The 15,885-nt window shown below is 38.7% G+C and overlaps 1 protein-coding gene across 9 annotated transcripts in view; it reads left to right on the top strand.

Moving 5' to 3' along the window:
• kifc3 (kinesin family member C3) overlaps nt 1-15,885 on the top strand; it is a 50,103-nt gene that overhangs the window by 12,243 nt on the left and 21,975 nt on the right. For 4 of the 9 annotated variants that reach the window (XM_053500207.1, XM_053500208.1, XM_053500206.1 and 1 more), the window contains exons 1-3: nt 2,072-2,710; nt 12,607-12,715; nt 15,588-15,727. In XM_053500207.1, the coding sequence (XP_053356182.1) occupies nt 2,477-2,710; nt 12,607-12,715; nt 15,588-15,727 (483 nt within the window). In that variant the 5' untranslated portion in view covers nt 2,072-2,476. Of the gene's footprint in view, nt 1-2,071; nt 2,711-5,297; nt 5,383-10,230; nt 10,354-12,606; nt 12,716-12,827; nt 12,951-15,587; nt 15,728-15,885 lie in introns of those variants that run through there. The other 5 variants (XM_053500213.1, XM_053500211.1, XM_053500210.1 and 2 more) reach the window with 5 other exon arrangements.

Genomic DNA, 15,885 nt, shown 5'->3' with positions numbered 1-15,885 from the left:
GATCGAAAGCTACAAAGAAGTACGCTAGAGCCAACAATACATTTTATACTATAAATCAATTAAGATAAATAGAATATTTTTATGGTCGTCAAGGATTAAGATTATTTGGCACACTCTCTCCATCTGTGTTTTGTACAGACTTTGGAGTGACATGTTGACTCTGAGGATTGAAGCAACCATTTTGAACTGTAAATAATGGATGAAAGAATTCAGTTAATTAAACAATTAGGGGATTTTCCTTTGGGGTTAATAAAGATCTTTCTCGAATCTTAAATTCAGGTTTTGTGTAAATAAAGGAAGAAATTATATAACACTAATGTACAGTATGTCACACAGATTTTTAATTCATTGATATTTTTTTTCATCAACCTATGCACATTAGAACAGGGGAAAATAGTAAAATGTTTAAACATTTAACACATCTGTTAAATGTGCAACTACAGTACAAATGAGGCCATCAGAATTCTTTTTTTTTAAATGAGACTGTCAGCACCCATCAGGTGGCACTGCAGTGATTGCCACAGTACTGGTAATATAGGCCATGCTATATTTAGACCTTCTCTCTAAAGCCCTCAACCAATTTAAGGATGCTCTACTCGTACACCGATGCCTGGTGTATATACAGTATGTTCACTAAATACATTTATTAGGTCCACTATAATTACATTGCAGGAAATTTGCAATGAATCGTTGCAAGGTATAGGTTTATCCCAAGTTTTTTTTGTGCTTGGTGAAAACGAAATTTTATCCCCAAAACCCGGGATGTCAAAAGGGAAGGAATTTTAAAAGGGAGAACTGATGTGGTCTACAACTAATATCCACAAGAAACATATATTCCTGGAGCTGTCCAGCCTCAAAAACTGGAGGAAATCAGTTTGAAATGTCCAAGAAACCATCATGCATGGTCCCAGCATGATACAAAAGCAGCTGGAACTCCAGCATTACGGTCTATGATCAAGCTAGTTTTACATCTGACTATTACATTGACCCCAAAGACACATCAAAGCGGTTTGTAAAAAAGATAAAAACAAGCTATTTGTAAGCTTTTGGAGGACCAGCCCTGTCAAACAAAAAAGTTTGGGGATTGTGCTTAAGTCAGGTCCATGCGAGGAAACCAGCAAATGTAATTGAAGACTACTGATTCTGCCAAAAAATGGTTGAATGTCTAACATGCATTCTTCCAAAACCTTACCAAAAGAATCTGCTAAAGGTGGAGCTTGGTAAGGGACATGCAACCAAATATTAAATGTGCTGTACAGTATTATAATTTTGGCCATGTATGTGTAATTTTACTTGTGTTAATTTTAGAAAACCCAGAAAAGGAAAACTTGTGTGCCGTACTCTTCTATTGAATGAGCATATTGTATAATCATTATGCCACTTAAAACAATTAAAAGACATTGAGTGTATGTAAACATCTATACCTGTCTGTCTTCCTCTGTTTTTTCTCTATATCTTTTTCTTTATTGCTACAGTACCTCTGATTATTTTTCTCTCCCTAACCATATATGTTTTTGTCTCTAAATTTCTCTTTTTCTTCCCCCATGTTTACATCATCTTTGTCTATGTCTAAATATGGTTGTCACCCGCTCGCTCAAAAGGAAAAACATATTGGCTAGAGTTTGGTACATTCTTCTATTTCTTATTAAAAAAAAGTTCATCATGCTTTTTAGAGAGTAGGGCAAAAGTTTTCTCTGTGGGACTGGATGAGCAACTGTGTCCCATTCTTCCACACAGGAAGTTTAAATAATCTAATAGTCTATAATCCTGAGGTTCTAAGTGTCAGGGTCATGACTTTATGGGATTGTTTTGTAGCAGTAATTCCAATATAGAAAAGATTAACTCAGCTACGTGACCTGGCAGCGTGTTCGTCGGGTGGATGCAAAGGACTTTGTATCAAGCTCAAACACTGCATCATTTTTTCCGTAGAAGAGCTCATGGTATTATCAGGGGTGTGTCGAAGTGTGTCCAGGTGAGTAGGGCATGACCAGCTTCTGTTATTGAAGGTAAGTAACAAGCTATAAAAGGAGTGCATGCACCCTGCGTGAGGCATTCACATTACGGACATGAAGATAGTGGATTATTTGGAATTTTAATGAGCACTAAGAGCAGCTTCATCCTAATGGGAGCTTGCAGCCTGTGTGGTTGTTAAAACCTTGAAAATGGATTTACAGTAGGAGGCAGCTGATCTACTGTTAAGATATTGCAGAAGTGAACTTTGGCTTGAAATGAAATTCATTAGACATTGATCTCTGTAGCTGTAAGGTGTTGCTCATGTTTCACTTCAGGCTTTCTGACTAAACACCGAGGTCGCCAACACAACATTTAATATCACAGACAGCTGTAACACGCACCAGAAGATACCATTACAGACTCCCTGTGGAGCAGGAGCGTGTTGAATGTCCCCCAGAGGATTCAATTTGCAACTGGGTGTTACAGAAAACCTAAACACGCTTTTGTGCTAGCAGCTGAGAGTATGTTTGTGCTGTGCACGCTGCTACTGCTGTCCATCCACAGCCTGCTGAAAAGACAGAACACTGTGGAGCTTCATGAAGCCAAGACAGCAGAGCACAGCGAGAAAACTGGCAAAAATTCACGCTATACGCGGCGCAGGAAAGTGGGAAATCCTGTCAGGGGTGGAACCCAGGGCCGATGCAGGTCATGTTCCACCACCCAGCTGGAGGTACTTGAGTGCAACAAGAGAGCCCAGGTAAGAGACTGGAGTACGTGTGCACACAGAGAGAGTAGTATTGATGTATATGAACAAATAATTGAAAAAACAATAATTTTTTAGCTTTCCTATAATAGTGATGGGTCAAACAGTGCTTTTCAGGGTTTCATGATGCTGATTTTATATGCTTTCATTAAAGATCCAGGTAAGCATCTGTCCATGGGTGTTTAAGAGGTTTTTTTGTAAGGATAGAAATAAGCTCAGTTTTAGTCCAATACAATGTCATTTGCTTTAGCGTGAAACAGTGCAGTCTTGGCTTTGAAAAGAAGTCGTCTTAGCAGAACCAGTGAAGTGAAGACTTACTGCCTGTAAGTCCCATAGGGGTATGGATTTTCTGCCTGTCAGTCCCAGTAAATGGAGCTTGGTCTCTCCACCTGTCTGTTCCAAAGAAGGAGGTGTGGCCTCTGTACCTGTAAGTCCCAGGGAAGGGGCTATGAAGGAATTCAAGAATTGTCATTGTGAACACAGGCTGTCATTGTAATACCAGGCTGTTTAATCAAATAATTTGTCCAAAGAGAAAAAAGGAGGTCTTGGGTATTACATGGTTCTCGCAAAAGAAGCTTGTGATCTGTAATTAAGGAATGTTAAAGGAAAAGCAGAGCATGTTCCAGAAAAACATTAAAGACTTGCTTATTAATGCACACTTTAGAGAAGGAGGGGACTTCTCTTTTTGGTCCTGGTGTCCCGTGTTCCACTATACAATATGGTTAGGTTTTCAGAGGTGTGCAAAATCGGTTGTATGTGTGAGAGAGAGAGAGAGAGAGAGAGAGAGAGAGAGAGAGAGAGTAAACAGTGCTGTAACAAGCTTTAAACAATGAGGGGATCATCTGGTTTCTTCAGGTAAAGTGTTTGATGCGCTTGTCATTAATCATGTGTTATTTCAGTACTGATCTATTTCTATAAACACCTCTCTCTCGCTGTCACTAACTCACTCACTCACTCACTCACACACAGCACTGACCTGACCCATAAAAAAATATATGAAAAGCATTTTGGAAAAGCCTATTGTGGCAAGCCCAGACATGATGGGTTTGTGAATTTCACTCATTCCATTTTACACTGGGAAATTAAAAGCTGCCAGATGAGGGTTCAATTAAATATTTAATATAATTATTTAGGGTTAAACACCTAATTTAAATGGCCAGATATGCACCTTAAACCATGCTGAGCTTTTTGGTATCTCTTTTTTAAGTACATATTTAGTATAGGGTTCTACGTGTTCTGATAATCCTGATGGTTCTGATTATGGATCATCTGTTATTTATAGAAGTCCTTAAGTAAAAGGATGTTGCAGAGCTAATAATAATAACACCCCTTTTGAAACCAAATGACTTTATTTTTCACTATATGCTTTGATGTCAGTATGTGACTCAGTACGAAGTGCATCCCGAAGTGTGAAGGCCGATTTGTACATTTTAGGAGTTCTTCTGTTCAATTTGTATATAAAATTATGTATTTTTAAAATCACTGCTTGGTTCCATATTTTATGCCCGGGAAAAACGTTATAATTTTGCAGCGATTCACACTCAGGAGAATAGTAGGGGTGAATTATTTGTTCCAAATTATTTGACTCCTGTTCAAAATAATTAGAAATGTCTTTGTATGTTACTTTTTACACCAGTCTCTCTTCGGAAAGTTGGCGAATCATGGCTCAGATTTTTATTTAATGGTGTTTGAGTTTGTAACCCAGTTACTGAGCAGTGGGGAGGCGAGATGGAAAGTGTTTGTGTGTGTGTGCGAGAGTATTTCTTCTTTAGAGAGCTGCATTTCTGAAGAAAATGAGGTCAGTGTATCGGTGCCGTATCTGAGAGAATGAATAGGCTTTTAATATAAAACCAGAATGTGTGAGCTCAGTTCGCTTAGCATGGGAAAGTGCTCTTGTTTTTTTTTTTTTTCTTTTTTTGTTTGTTTGTCTTTTTTTGTGTGTGTGTGTGTCTGTAATTAGAGCTGAAATATCTTCAACGGATAGGAGGGTGACATTGCCATGGGAAATGTCCATAAGACAGTGTTTCATTCAGGATCACACAGCACCTATTTGTAAATGAATGCTTTCTTCGACTTGCAAGTCTCAGGTTGCAGTCCTGATGGACACCTCTAGTCTCAACTAGACGTCCTTGGTACTGTACATACCTTTTTTAAAAAAAAAAAATTATAATAATATATAAAAATAAATCTACTATTCATATACAGTATGAATGTTTGTATTACGTTAAAGCATATAATCACTTTAATATTTTTATTTCTATTTTGTTTTATCCCTAATATATACATTCCTGTGTTACATTGTTGGTGTGTGTGATGATTGATTTGCTTCAATATCTGAGGCTGTACTGCAAGTAGTTTGCCATGTCATTCCAAGACTTGGCTAGGTAGGAAGAGCAAAGCATCTGCTGAAGTAAAGCTATAGAGGGAGCGTTGGAGAAAATTTGGAGGGGGGGCATGCACAGTGATGCTACGTCCATTTCTGTTACTAAGGAATAGCAAGTGTATGTGAGAGAGAGGGGGAGAGAGCGAGAGTGAGAGGGTGAAGGAGGGAGAAGAAGTGCAGGGGAAAATTGTGGAGCAATGTGACAGTGCGTGGTGGTGTGCGTACAGTTAGCATTCGTGTGTGCTCGTCTCCATGGCAGAGGAGGGATGAAGAAAGCCGGGAGGTAAGTATAGATGGATAGTACAGATTTAAAATGCTGCAGCATTTAGCTGGTATACCTGGAGCATTTGTTAGCTCAAATGCTGTGAGCTTCTAGGTATAGCAGAGGCAGTGACCCTTTTATGTCTAAGAAATGTACAGCCTCCGATATCGACTCGTTTGGGATCAGGAACAGCACATTCTATTTGGCTTGGCTTGTGTAAACTTGTCATCCTGTGTGTGTATCTGTCTGTGTGTGTGTATTTATGTGCATGAGACACAAAGGCTGATGTGCGATACACTGCAGACGGCAGCAGCCTGCTGGCTTCATTATGGCACACCATACAGGGAGGTGTGTGTGTGTGTGTGTGTGTGTGTGTGTGTGTGTGTGTGTGTGTGTGTGTGTGTGTGTGTGTTAAATAATTGATTCATATGGCTGGTCTAATGAAATGCTCTTTGTCAGTAGTAGCTCTCTGGTCGCTTGTCCCAATCCATAAACTGATTATTTAATTCCACTGGATGTATTGTCGCCTTTTTCATATTAGAGAAATAAAAATCGCCCTATACTCCTTCAGACAGAACAAACATGATTTGTCATCATTCAAAAAGAATTGTGTGTTTTAAGAATATACATTTCCCCATGTAAAATGCCTGTCGGAAATAGGCCACTTACATATGATGCATACAGATGTGCATAATTTTAAAAAAGCTATTTGTAATACTTATTTATACTGATATCCTTTGTTAAAAAAATAAATAAATAAATCACTACCATTGTGATTCGTATATTGCCATAGTATGCATTAGATTAGGCTGGTTTCCTGTTTTGTTTTTTGTTTTTTTTTGTGCTTGAAATTAGCCCCCTGTTGGAGCACAGCTTCTCAGCTTCTCATTTTTCCTCAGGCAAATGTCGTTTAATAAATTTAAGGCTTGCACTGTTTTTGTTTCAGCTCATTTCCCAGGCAGAAAAATGATGAACTGACTTTTTTTTTATTTTTTTTATGAGAGATAAAAATAAAATAGGACAACTTAGTAATCCGTGCATCCAAGACAGCCAGGTTTTATAAAAGTATTTTTGCATATTAATTTGTAGTTTAAGTATTTTAGTATAGTTTAGTAAAGTCAAAAAAAAAAAGTAATTACTAGGTTAAACAACCAGGTATATAAAAACCCTATCTCCTTATTTTAAGTTATTAATTGGCAAGTTGCTTCATTTTAAAGGGGTAGTTTATGCTTTAGGGAAGGGTCTGTTTTCTATTTTTGTGTTAAACAGGGGAGGGGAGAGTGAAATAATAATTTTCATTCATTCATTATTCCAGGAGAATTGGGGCACAAGGTAGGGTAACGCTGGACGGACAGACAGCCAATCCATGAACAAGCAAACACGCACACAGACCTGATGTGGAAAGCAAACCCCCCAACCCTGGAGATGAAAGGCCACAGTACTAATCTCTGTGCCGCCTTAAAGGGGGATTGAGGCATAACAGTGCATTGTCTAAGGGGTATTTCAACTAAAGTATTAATAAATACACTTCTCAGAACCTCTGAGATCCATGTTAATTTGTTAAAGTCAAAGATGAGATATTTAAACTGAGCAAGCTTCAAGGTGTTGGTCAATATAGCAAAATAAAGCAAAATGCAAAGTAACAGTAAAGGATCAGATCTACAGTAATGTTTCAAATGCACAATATTCCTCTCACAGATATTCAATAACTTGTTACCTAGCAAAAATGTATAATAATAATATATAATAATAATAATACACTCTACTTGAAGATATCAACCATGTTTTCATATTAAATGTGCAATGTATTGTTTTCTTTATTGCTTATGATATTAGCAATTTGACATTTCTAAGTCACTAAAACACCTGTACAGTACATACAGGAATACATGCATGCATGAAACTTGGCATTATCTGGATTTGGGATTCACCCTTGTGGTAGTAGCCAATAAGCCTTGTAGCAATAACTAAAAGAACACAGGCGGTTCAGAGGCAATTAAGAACAGCAGAGACAAATTGTTGTTTAAGATGACAATGTTGTAGATGTCTTTTCTTACAGAAAGTGGGTCCATCATGGTTTTAACAGTGGGTTTCAGCAGGCAGCTGCTCTGTCATCTTTCCAGTACTTTGGACCATATCAACCTACATAGCCCTCAATACCTGAGATACATACTATATCTAGTTAAACGTCCCAGAGCTGTCTTATCACCATTCGTGGAATGCCTCTCGTCCAGTCAAATTACTCTGTCAAAACTGTTGTATAATGGACGTCATGAGGAGATTTTTGTTTATGCAGGTGCTCCTGTTCTGATGATTCTGTGGTATTTTTAATGTTATGTGGAAGGTGTACCTTACTTTAACTGCTGGAGTTGTGCAAATGCTGTTAAAAATGACAGCGTGCACGTTTCAGGAAGTGGAAATTTACAACATGCTTTACTTGAGATGCTTGTTTTAGGTGTTGAGGCACCATATTCTGTGCTGGGCGACATGGCTCGTCTGGGGAGCAGCAAGCTTTCGCAGCTGAAACTCCGAAACTGTTTCATTCTTCTGAGAGAAACCTGATTCTACACACAGGGAGTAGAAAGCACAGGTGCTGATCCAAGAGAGAGTGTGTTAAATGCATTCAGGTCATCCTATGATAATTGACTCTTTGACGTTAACCTCAATACATCCGTGTGAACTCTCAGGAATGCAGTAGCCCTCTAATGGCCATCAGTGAAAATCCCACAAGGATACAGTACCTGACTGGCACAGCCTGGACCTGTTTGGTGTGTAAATGTTGCTTCTCAAGGCTTATAGTGCAAGCCTAACCAGGCTCACTATGTAATTTAATGTCCTAACCGCCTATTTGATGTTTTGTAAGCAGCAGGCTGAAATTTTCAGCGGTTTGTTTCAAGCCTAAATGTTCCCCGTGTGATTTTGACACTGTAGGGCTCAGTTAGTTCTAAAAGAAAAAGAAAAGAAAAAAAACATTTTTGTTTCTTTTTATTTAGATTTATATATTTTTATTGTGTAGGAGCCTGGGAAAGCTGTACACATGGCCAAATCTTTGCTCTCTGCCCAATACTACTGAATAGTTCTAAAAATTACAGACTAAAATTGCTGTGTCATTTGCACAGATAATGTAATAGGACTTTTAAATTTGCATTTAAGGATTCAACATTGCATTTAAGGATTTTACCTACTCTGCATTTATTATCTAATCTATTTACAGTATAGGGGAAAAACACATTAGCTAAATGAACTGAATAAGCTTTAAAGAATACCAGTGTTACAGTGGTAAAGTCCAAGTAGCATTTCCACATCTCTCTCTCTCTCTCTCATATACATTCTCTATACCGCTTATCTTGTACGTATGAGGCCGGGTACACCCTGGACTTGTCCCAATGCATCGCAGGGCGCACACTCGCACACAACAGGCAATTTGGAAATGGCAATTATCTTAATTATCCACGCATGTCTTTGGACCGTGGGAGAAAACTGGAGTACCAGAAGGAAACTCAGAAAGCGCATTTGTACGAGGGTGATTCCATAATTCTCAGCACTCTGGTTATATTGAAGCTCCTGTTGGCCACACTGTCTCATCAGCACTTTTAGTTCAAGGCTACTGTCTCCCCTGTCACTACTGTGCAGGTGTGAATGTGTTACATTAGTTCATTTTTAACTGCAGTGCGAGAAAAAATAGATGCCCCAGTTGTGATTTGCACGAAAGAAGAGCCATGTGCTTTTCAGGGTCTGAGGATGTACGTGGTCGCAAAACAACTAATGGAAGAGAAACAGAAGTGTTCAGATATCTGCAAACAAATTTGGGACTCTAAAGATACTGTAAGGAAGGTAAGAGTTTTTTAAAGGGAATCATCATTGGTGACAAGACATGGATTCATCACTACGAGCCTGAGACTAAACGACAGAGTATGGAATAGAGACATCCTCAGTCGGCACTCGAAAAAAGTTTAAAGGTTAACCATCAGCTGGACAGTGTTCTGAGTTGGAACATTATCAGGAAAAAGGTCCAACAATCTACAATGCTTTTTACAGTGAAATGCTTATTAAAGAGGTGAAGACTAAACTTTAGATTAAACACATAGGACTGCTATCCAAGCACTTCTCCGCACACTAACACTCTTCAAACTCCGTCCCTACAGTCTTGATCTTGCTCCATCGGACTTTCATTTGTTTTGTCCTTTGAAAGCATCCCTACAAGTATGAATATTCACATCGGATAAAGAATTGAAGACAGCAGTGCCTTCCTGGCTCACAGCTTAGCCTAAAAGATTTTAAAAGAGGGAATACGAAAGCTTGTTGACAGATAAACAAAGTATATTAAAAAAGCAAGGAGATTATGTAGAAATAAAAAAAATTACCTGAAATAAATACTACAGCTGGAGGGTAGATGAATTTTGACTCGCCCTAAAATCCAGCCTTTAAATTTTTTTCAACCCTACTTTAAACATTAAGCATATAAAGGCTAATTAACTGCATTTTTGCTTAGTGGAATTCTCATTTAATACAATTAATTTAATTGGTTCTATGAGGCCTTGGCCAGTGATGCAATGATGCCTGACCCCATCCGCCGAATCCAGAGGCTACAAATTGGGGGGGCGCGGTGGACCTACATAATATTGGAAAGAGTTTTCTGGAACCAGTGCTAACTGATTCCTGGATTTGGCCCAGGATGTCTGGTCTGTTTTGCCCTTGACCACAGTAAGAGGTGGAGGGAGGGAGAAGGCCATCTGCTGACAGGTTTAAAGGATTATGGGTAATCACAACCACAGCAATACTCGCATGTCTTAGCAAGCGGTTGTGTTTCCTTTCTCAATATTTGGCCCTTTCGTCACTCCTTACTTCATTGGAATAGCGTAGAAGTTAAGCCTCAGCATTTTGCTAGCAAAAATGTTAAGTTGGGTGGCGACACTTTTTCACAAAAGCTGGCGGGAGCGAGATCGCTACATCCATACAACAGATTACTGGAAAAAAGAAAAGCAGGTTTGGGTGTGTGTCCGTGTGTGTGTTATTTATGACTTCTGTCACTTGCAAGTAATTTGATGTTATTCTGTTCAAACTTATTTTGTACAGAATAATTTTTTGTGTGCTTATTGACATGCATTTTAGTATCTATGTGCAAATGTCTCTTAGCATAGATGTAGTAAAATAACTACACATAATTTACAAAAAAAATCAACCCCCTTAAATAAAGTGTGATGCTATAACATTCACCTTTTAGTATATTTCAGTTACTCAGCAATAGCTTTTAGGTGCTTTGTTTTTATTTCTCATGCTGGTATGTTAGACAACTTTACTTCGTATAAGCTACACTGCTATACTGTGTGTGAAATTATTAGTGTTATAGGCAATCATTGTGGTCATCATTTTAAGAGTACTTGTGATTCCATCTGCCATGTTATCATGAACTCCGGAACAGCTCATGTCTATGTTGCAAGCAAATTTTTTTTTTTCTGTCTCAACTGTAGATTTGTTTACAAGGACATTATTTCTTGAATGAGATGGAAATCATTCTGATTCTAAATTCCAGCTTGACTGTTGACATTGACTCTATTGTGATAAGACATGCATTTACATGCCCTAAACATTTTAATCAGAATGAAACTTTTTTTTTTCATATCTGCCCGCTGTGAACCGTTTTAACCTGCTGGAAATATAAAAGAAGATAAACAATTTTTCTTAAAATTGTAAGTTAGGTTTTCCATCTTTCCTTGGTTACAAAAAATCAAGCTCATCTATGATTTCCTTATGATTTCATATGTAGTAAAGCTTCTAATCAGTCAATAGCTGTTACCTTGTGCAGTTTTGGAGAAAATGTACAAGTTATTTAATAGTCATTGTGTTATTATAAGCATTTCAGCATACTGAAAAAAGGAAATCCAGACTCGGCCAAAAATCTGCACTGGCAGATCTGAATTTGAAATCAGCCAGGAAAATTGCAATTGGTACATCTCATAAGCATATTAATTCCAACAAGAGAGAAATGTAAAAGATTGCTGTTGATGTAGATGGCTAATACAGTACATACTATACATACAGTATTGAATCGATTATTTACACTACTCCCTGCATTACAATTAAAAATTAATTAGGATCGGGTTGGATCAGGTCAGACCATTCTGATTGCAGTGTTTGCATTATATCAGATTATTAGGGTCCATATAAACTTAGTGTTGGGCTTTTTTGCACAGTGCTCTGTTTATTATTAGTACTTTACTGTCTGTGCTGCTGCTGCTCCTAGTGGTCTTCCTTATGGTATAATGTTCTATATATGCAGTTTCTCACAACTTATATTTAGTTATCTAAACTACTCGTTGTAGTGTAAGTGTACAAATAGTATTTATATTTTAAAATAAGCTTTTGGTCTGTTTATTTTGTTACAGCCATAACAGTAGGTGGTGTAACCACAAATAAAATAGACAGAAACTATTTTATTTTATACACTTCTTCTTGTTAAACCTGTGAGAACAATGGTGTCACAAGCAACTGCATCATCATGACACAAAGTATCATTATCCTCTTGACGGCCCTTGTTGGTGTAAAATTAACTAGGAATGCTGTTCCTGTTTCAGGTTCGAGATGGTTTGTGTTTTTGATTGTCCAGTAAAAAAACACTCCAAGTGATTCTGTAGCGTATGAATGCGCTAGAGCAGGGGTTTTATGGGGGGGGGGTTGACTCCAGGTTTACATTCATCTCAAGTGGGAGCTTCTGCTCTAGACATAAATAGGACAAGACGTAGGATCCCTTGGAGACCCCCCTGGTTTAGAGGGCGAGTGATAATGATGACACTGTGTGACTTCCACAGCATTTTAACGATCCTGGAAAATCTATCCTGTCAGTTGGATAGAGAGCAAACACAGCAGAGCCTCAGGCTCTTCCTGTATGTGCTATAAAGTTGCGAATGAGCTGTGCACACGTGTACATGCATTTGTCCATGTGTGTGTGCTCAGATGTGGAGGGCACTAACATACCTTTAATTATGTTCAATTAGGGTTTTTTTCCATCCACGTGTATAAAAGTAATCTGATAAAGTAATCTGATTAAATAGGACGGTACCATGGATTCTGAAGATTATATATATATATACTGTGTGTATGTATGTATATGTGTGTGCATGTGTAGCAGAGAACCATGGGCAGATAAGATAAAGCTTTAAAGCTTGAACTGAGCACTGTGCAGCACTTAAATTAAAATATGTGATGTGATCCCTTGCCCACCCCCCCTCTATCTCTCTCTTTTAGCGGTACGCTCTGTTTGGCCCGGCGGACATGTTTGGCACAAGGAAGACGTGGGACCTCGGCCACACCCCCTGCCTGCAGGAGCTCTGGAACAACGACCTTTCATTGGACGGTGAGTGTCCTCACGTGGTTTCACTCAAACCAGTGTGGTGACATTTTTCAGATGACAAGAATGTGTGTGTGTGAATGACAGTAAGCAAGAGAGTGTGTGTGTGTGTGTGTGTGCGCGCACACGCGTGCGCACGGTTGGCTGACTAGCTCAGTCAAAGAGGAGAGAAAGACAAGAATGCAACAGAAGGAAAGGAGATCAGGCTGAATGAGGGGGGAAGCATTTACACTTATTCCAGGTAAAGATGTTGCTCTTTGGAGATTAGAAAGAAGCTTGTTAAAAGGCTGTGCTATGTTTGTGTATTAATTTATTTTTACCCTGTACATCTGCTGATGTTGACATCGGTATGAAGGAGCTGTAGAAGAGACTCTGTTAGATGGTGTATTAAAATATTTAACATGGTGTACCATTATAATGAGCTGCCACAATCCTGCTTTTGATTTATACCGCAGACATCGTCGCAACAGGTGAGCAGCTAAAGTACAGACTGTTCCTCTAAGATCACTGACTTGTAAACTAGCAAAATGAAAGCAGGTTTCACGTATAACCTTCCTAGAGGAGTCGATTCTTTAAGGCTAGGCTTTTGAGAAAAAGCTTTCCGGCTGCATAAAGACTTTACCACAAGTGTAAATTCAGCATATTGTATTCATTCGTTTTACAATCACAAATATCCTGAACCATAATTAAAACATTATCACAGTGTGAGAGCTTCCCATGAACATATTGAGAACATGATGACACACATTGTCATGTATTTTCTTTGTAAGCAGATCACTCGTGTAGTTTGGAAAGCACAGAGGTCACAACCTGGGATTCAGTACTGATACCTGTGAAGTGTTAGAACCCATGAAAGTTCAGGTGCAATTGGTAAACTAAAATTCTGCGTGTCAAACTGTCGTTTGTACACCTGACCACTACATACTAGACTGAAAAATCATTAGCTTGTTAAACTCAGCAATTCCAGCAGTTATTATTTGACACACTGTGCAAGATGATCCCAATAAACTCTAGATCAAATTTCATTACAGGATGTAAAATGTGTGTTTATCTTTTCCGGTTTTTAGACTAGTATCAGAGCAGTGGCCACACACTGACCCTGACTTTTTAATAGTACACTTCTGACATTGCTCAAATATTGCCAAACACCTTGTTTGGTCAATTTGTAAAACATTTTAAGGCCATCTAAAGTGACCCCTGTTCTGCGTAATGCTTCCCAGTTGCTTAGCAACAAGGTGTGATCACTACCTTAACCATTTGAATAGCAAGCATATTGTGTGTTCACCTCTCCCATGTCGAAAAACACAAAGCCACGGTTCCTTTTTGACGTCAGTAGCCTACAGTGTTATTGAATTTTTTAAGCCTAACGCCTTCCAAATGTCCGCCGTTTGTGTTTCCTCCGCTACTGTCTCTAAAGCCTTTAGCTGAGATTACAGAAAGTTTCAGGTGAAACTGAATTTCGTCTCAATCACTACCTTGTTTTGTGTGTACCCGGGGCTTGTAGGAGCACAGAGCTGTGATTGTTTTTCCCATGATAAGACTCTGGAGCTCTGTGCAGTAGATTTGGAAAATCAAAAGACACACACGAGAACACACACACACACACACTCTCATATGCAGGCACCACCGTTAGGTTAATGTGTCACTCTCTAAAGCATTTTATCTGTTAACATACCATGTTTATCACACTGTGCCTGTTTCCACGGTGCCTAGAGACCCTGAGTTTGTTATTGTGGAAATGAATTGACAGGGAACATTTAGATAAAGAAAAGGGACGATCACTATGTGCTACGGATTCACTTTTTGTTTTGAGCTAGTAGTTTGTCCATAAAAGATTACAAATTCCCACATTTTTCATCAGTCAAAGTTGTACTGTAGTGCTACAAGGCAACGGTTTAGCAGCTACATTAGCAAATCCTGAAACATTTCCTTGAGCACTTACCCTCAATTTTTATTGGGTGTTTTTAAGCGTATAATGTTTTAAACACACACTATTAATATGACCTGCCCCTTTTTTATTATTTTATTGTAATTTAATTTTGTTTTAGAACAAGATGTTACCATTTAAGTACCTTACAGATGTTACCATTGTTTAAAATTTGTTCTTTCAAAATAGCCACCTTAAGCAAAAAAAAACAACTAATGAGATTGTTAAACTTACTGTAATGAACACATTTATGAAACCTGGGAGGATAGTTATAAACCATCTGGGTGGAGAAAAATAAAAGCTTGAAAAAAGAGCATTTCTACTCACACAAACAGACTCACAGGACTGGTTCTGAACAACTGTGGGGCTATAAACAGCTTTTAGTGAGGCTAATCAGGAATAAAATGTTTTCAGTTTGCTAAAGTTGGATAAAGGTTGGATTTCAGGGCAATGTTAAAAGGTCATATGGTCTGATAAGTCCAGGTCTACCCAGAGCAATGTTTGTGAAGAGAAGCACATATGTGATGCCTGTACAAGCCTCTGGAGGCAGTGGTTTGATCTGGAGTTGATTCAGTTGGTCAGGTCAATAAAGTAAACTCAGCTGATGACCTGAATGTACTGAATGATCTGGTTATTCTTCCAGTAAAAGGATTTTTTTCTTCTTTGAGGGATATTCCAGGATGCAAATTGTTGAAGTGTGATTCTCGGAGCATGAGGAATCGTTTTCACATCTGACTCGGCCACCACTTTGTGCACATTTTAATAATTTGTTTTGTTTTGGGGGGGGTTAAGAAGCCAACAAGTACTCACCACCTCATGTTATCTGGTCTTAGAAAATGTCCAACTTGCCTGATGGCCTGATGCACAAAAGCATGCTTTCTGTTCTGTATTGTATCTGACTGCATCCCTAGTACTGTACACAAAGTATACTGTATGTGTCTGTGTGTACAGCAAGCTCAGTGGATTTCCTGATTAGTGATGGTGAGGAGGAGAGCTCCTTCCTGACCCTGCCCAACTCTGTTCTTCAGCACCGCCGCTTGACCTCAGATCACAGCGATCCTGCCCTCTCTGATCAGCAGCTGCTCATACAGGTAACGATGAATACATTCTCATCAGGTTGTGTTCACACACACACACACACACACACACATCGGACACACCATCCTCTTGAAGCTGCTTCTAGTAACTTTAATCTTTGGCTCTTTTGCCTTTTTGTACAGCCTGTGCTTTTACTCCATTAGTGCACACT

Source organism: Clarias gariepinus, chromosome 7 (genome assembly GCF_024256425.1).
Source record: "Clarias gariepinus isolate MV-2021 ecotype Netherlands chromosome 7, CGAR_prim_01v2, whole genome shotgun sequence".
NCBI lineage: Eukaryota > Metazoa > Chordata > Actinopteri > Siluriformes > Clariidae > Clarias > Clarias gariepinus.
This window is presented reverse-complemented; position numbering and strand designations above follow the sequence as displayed.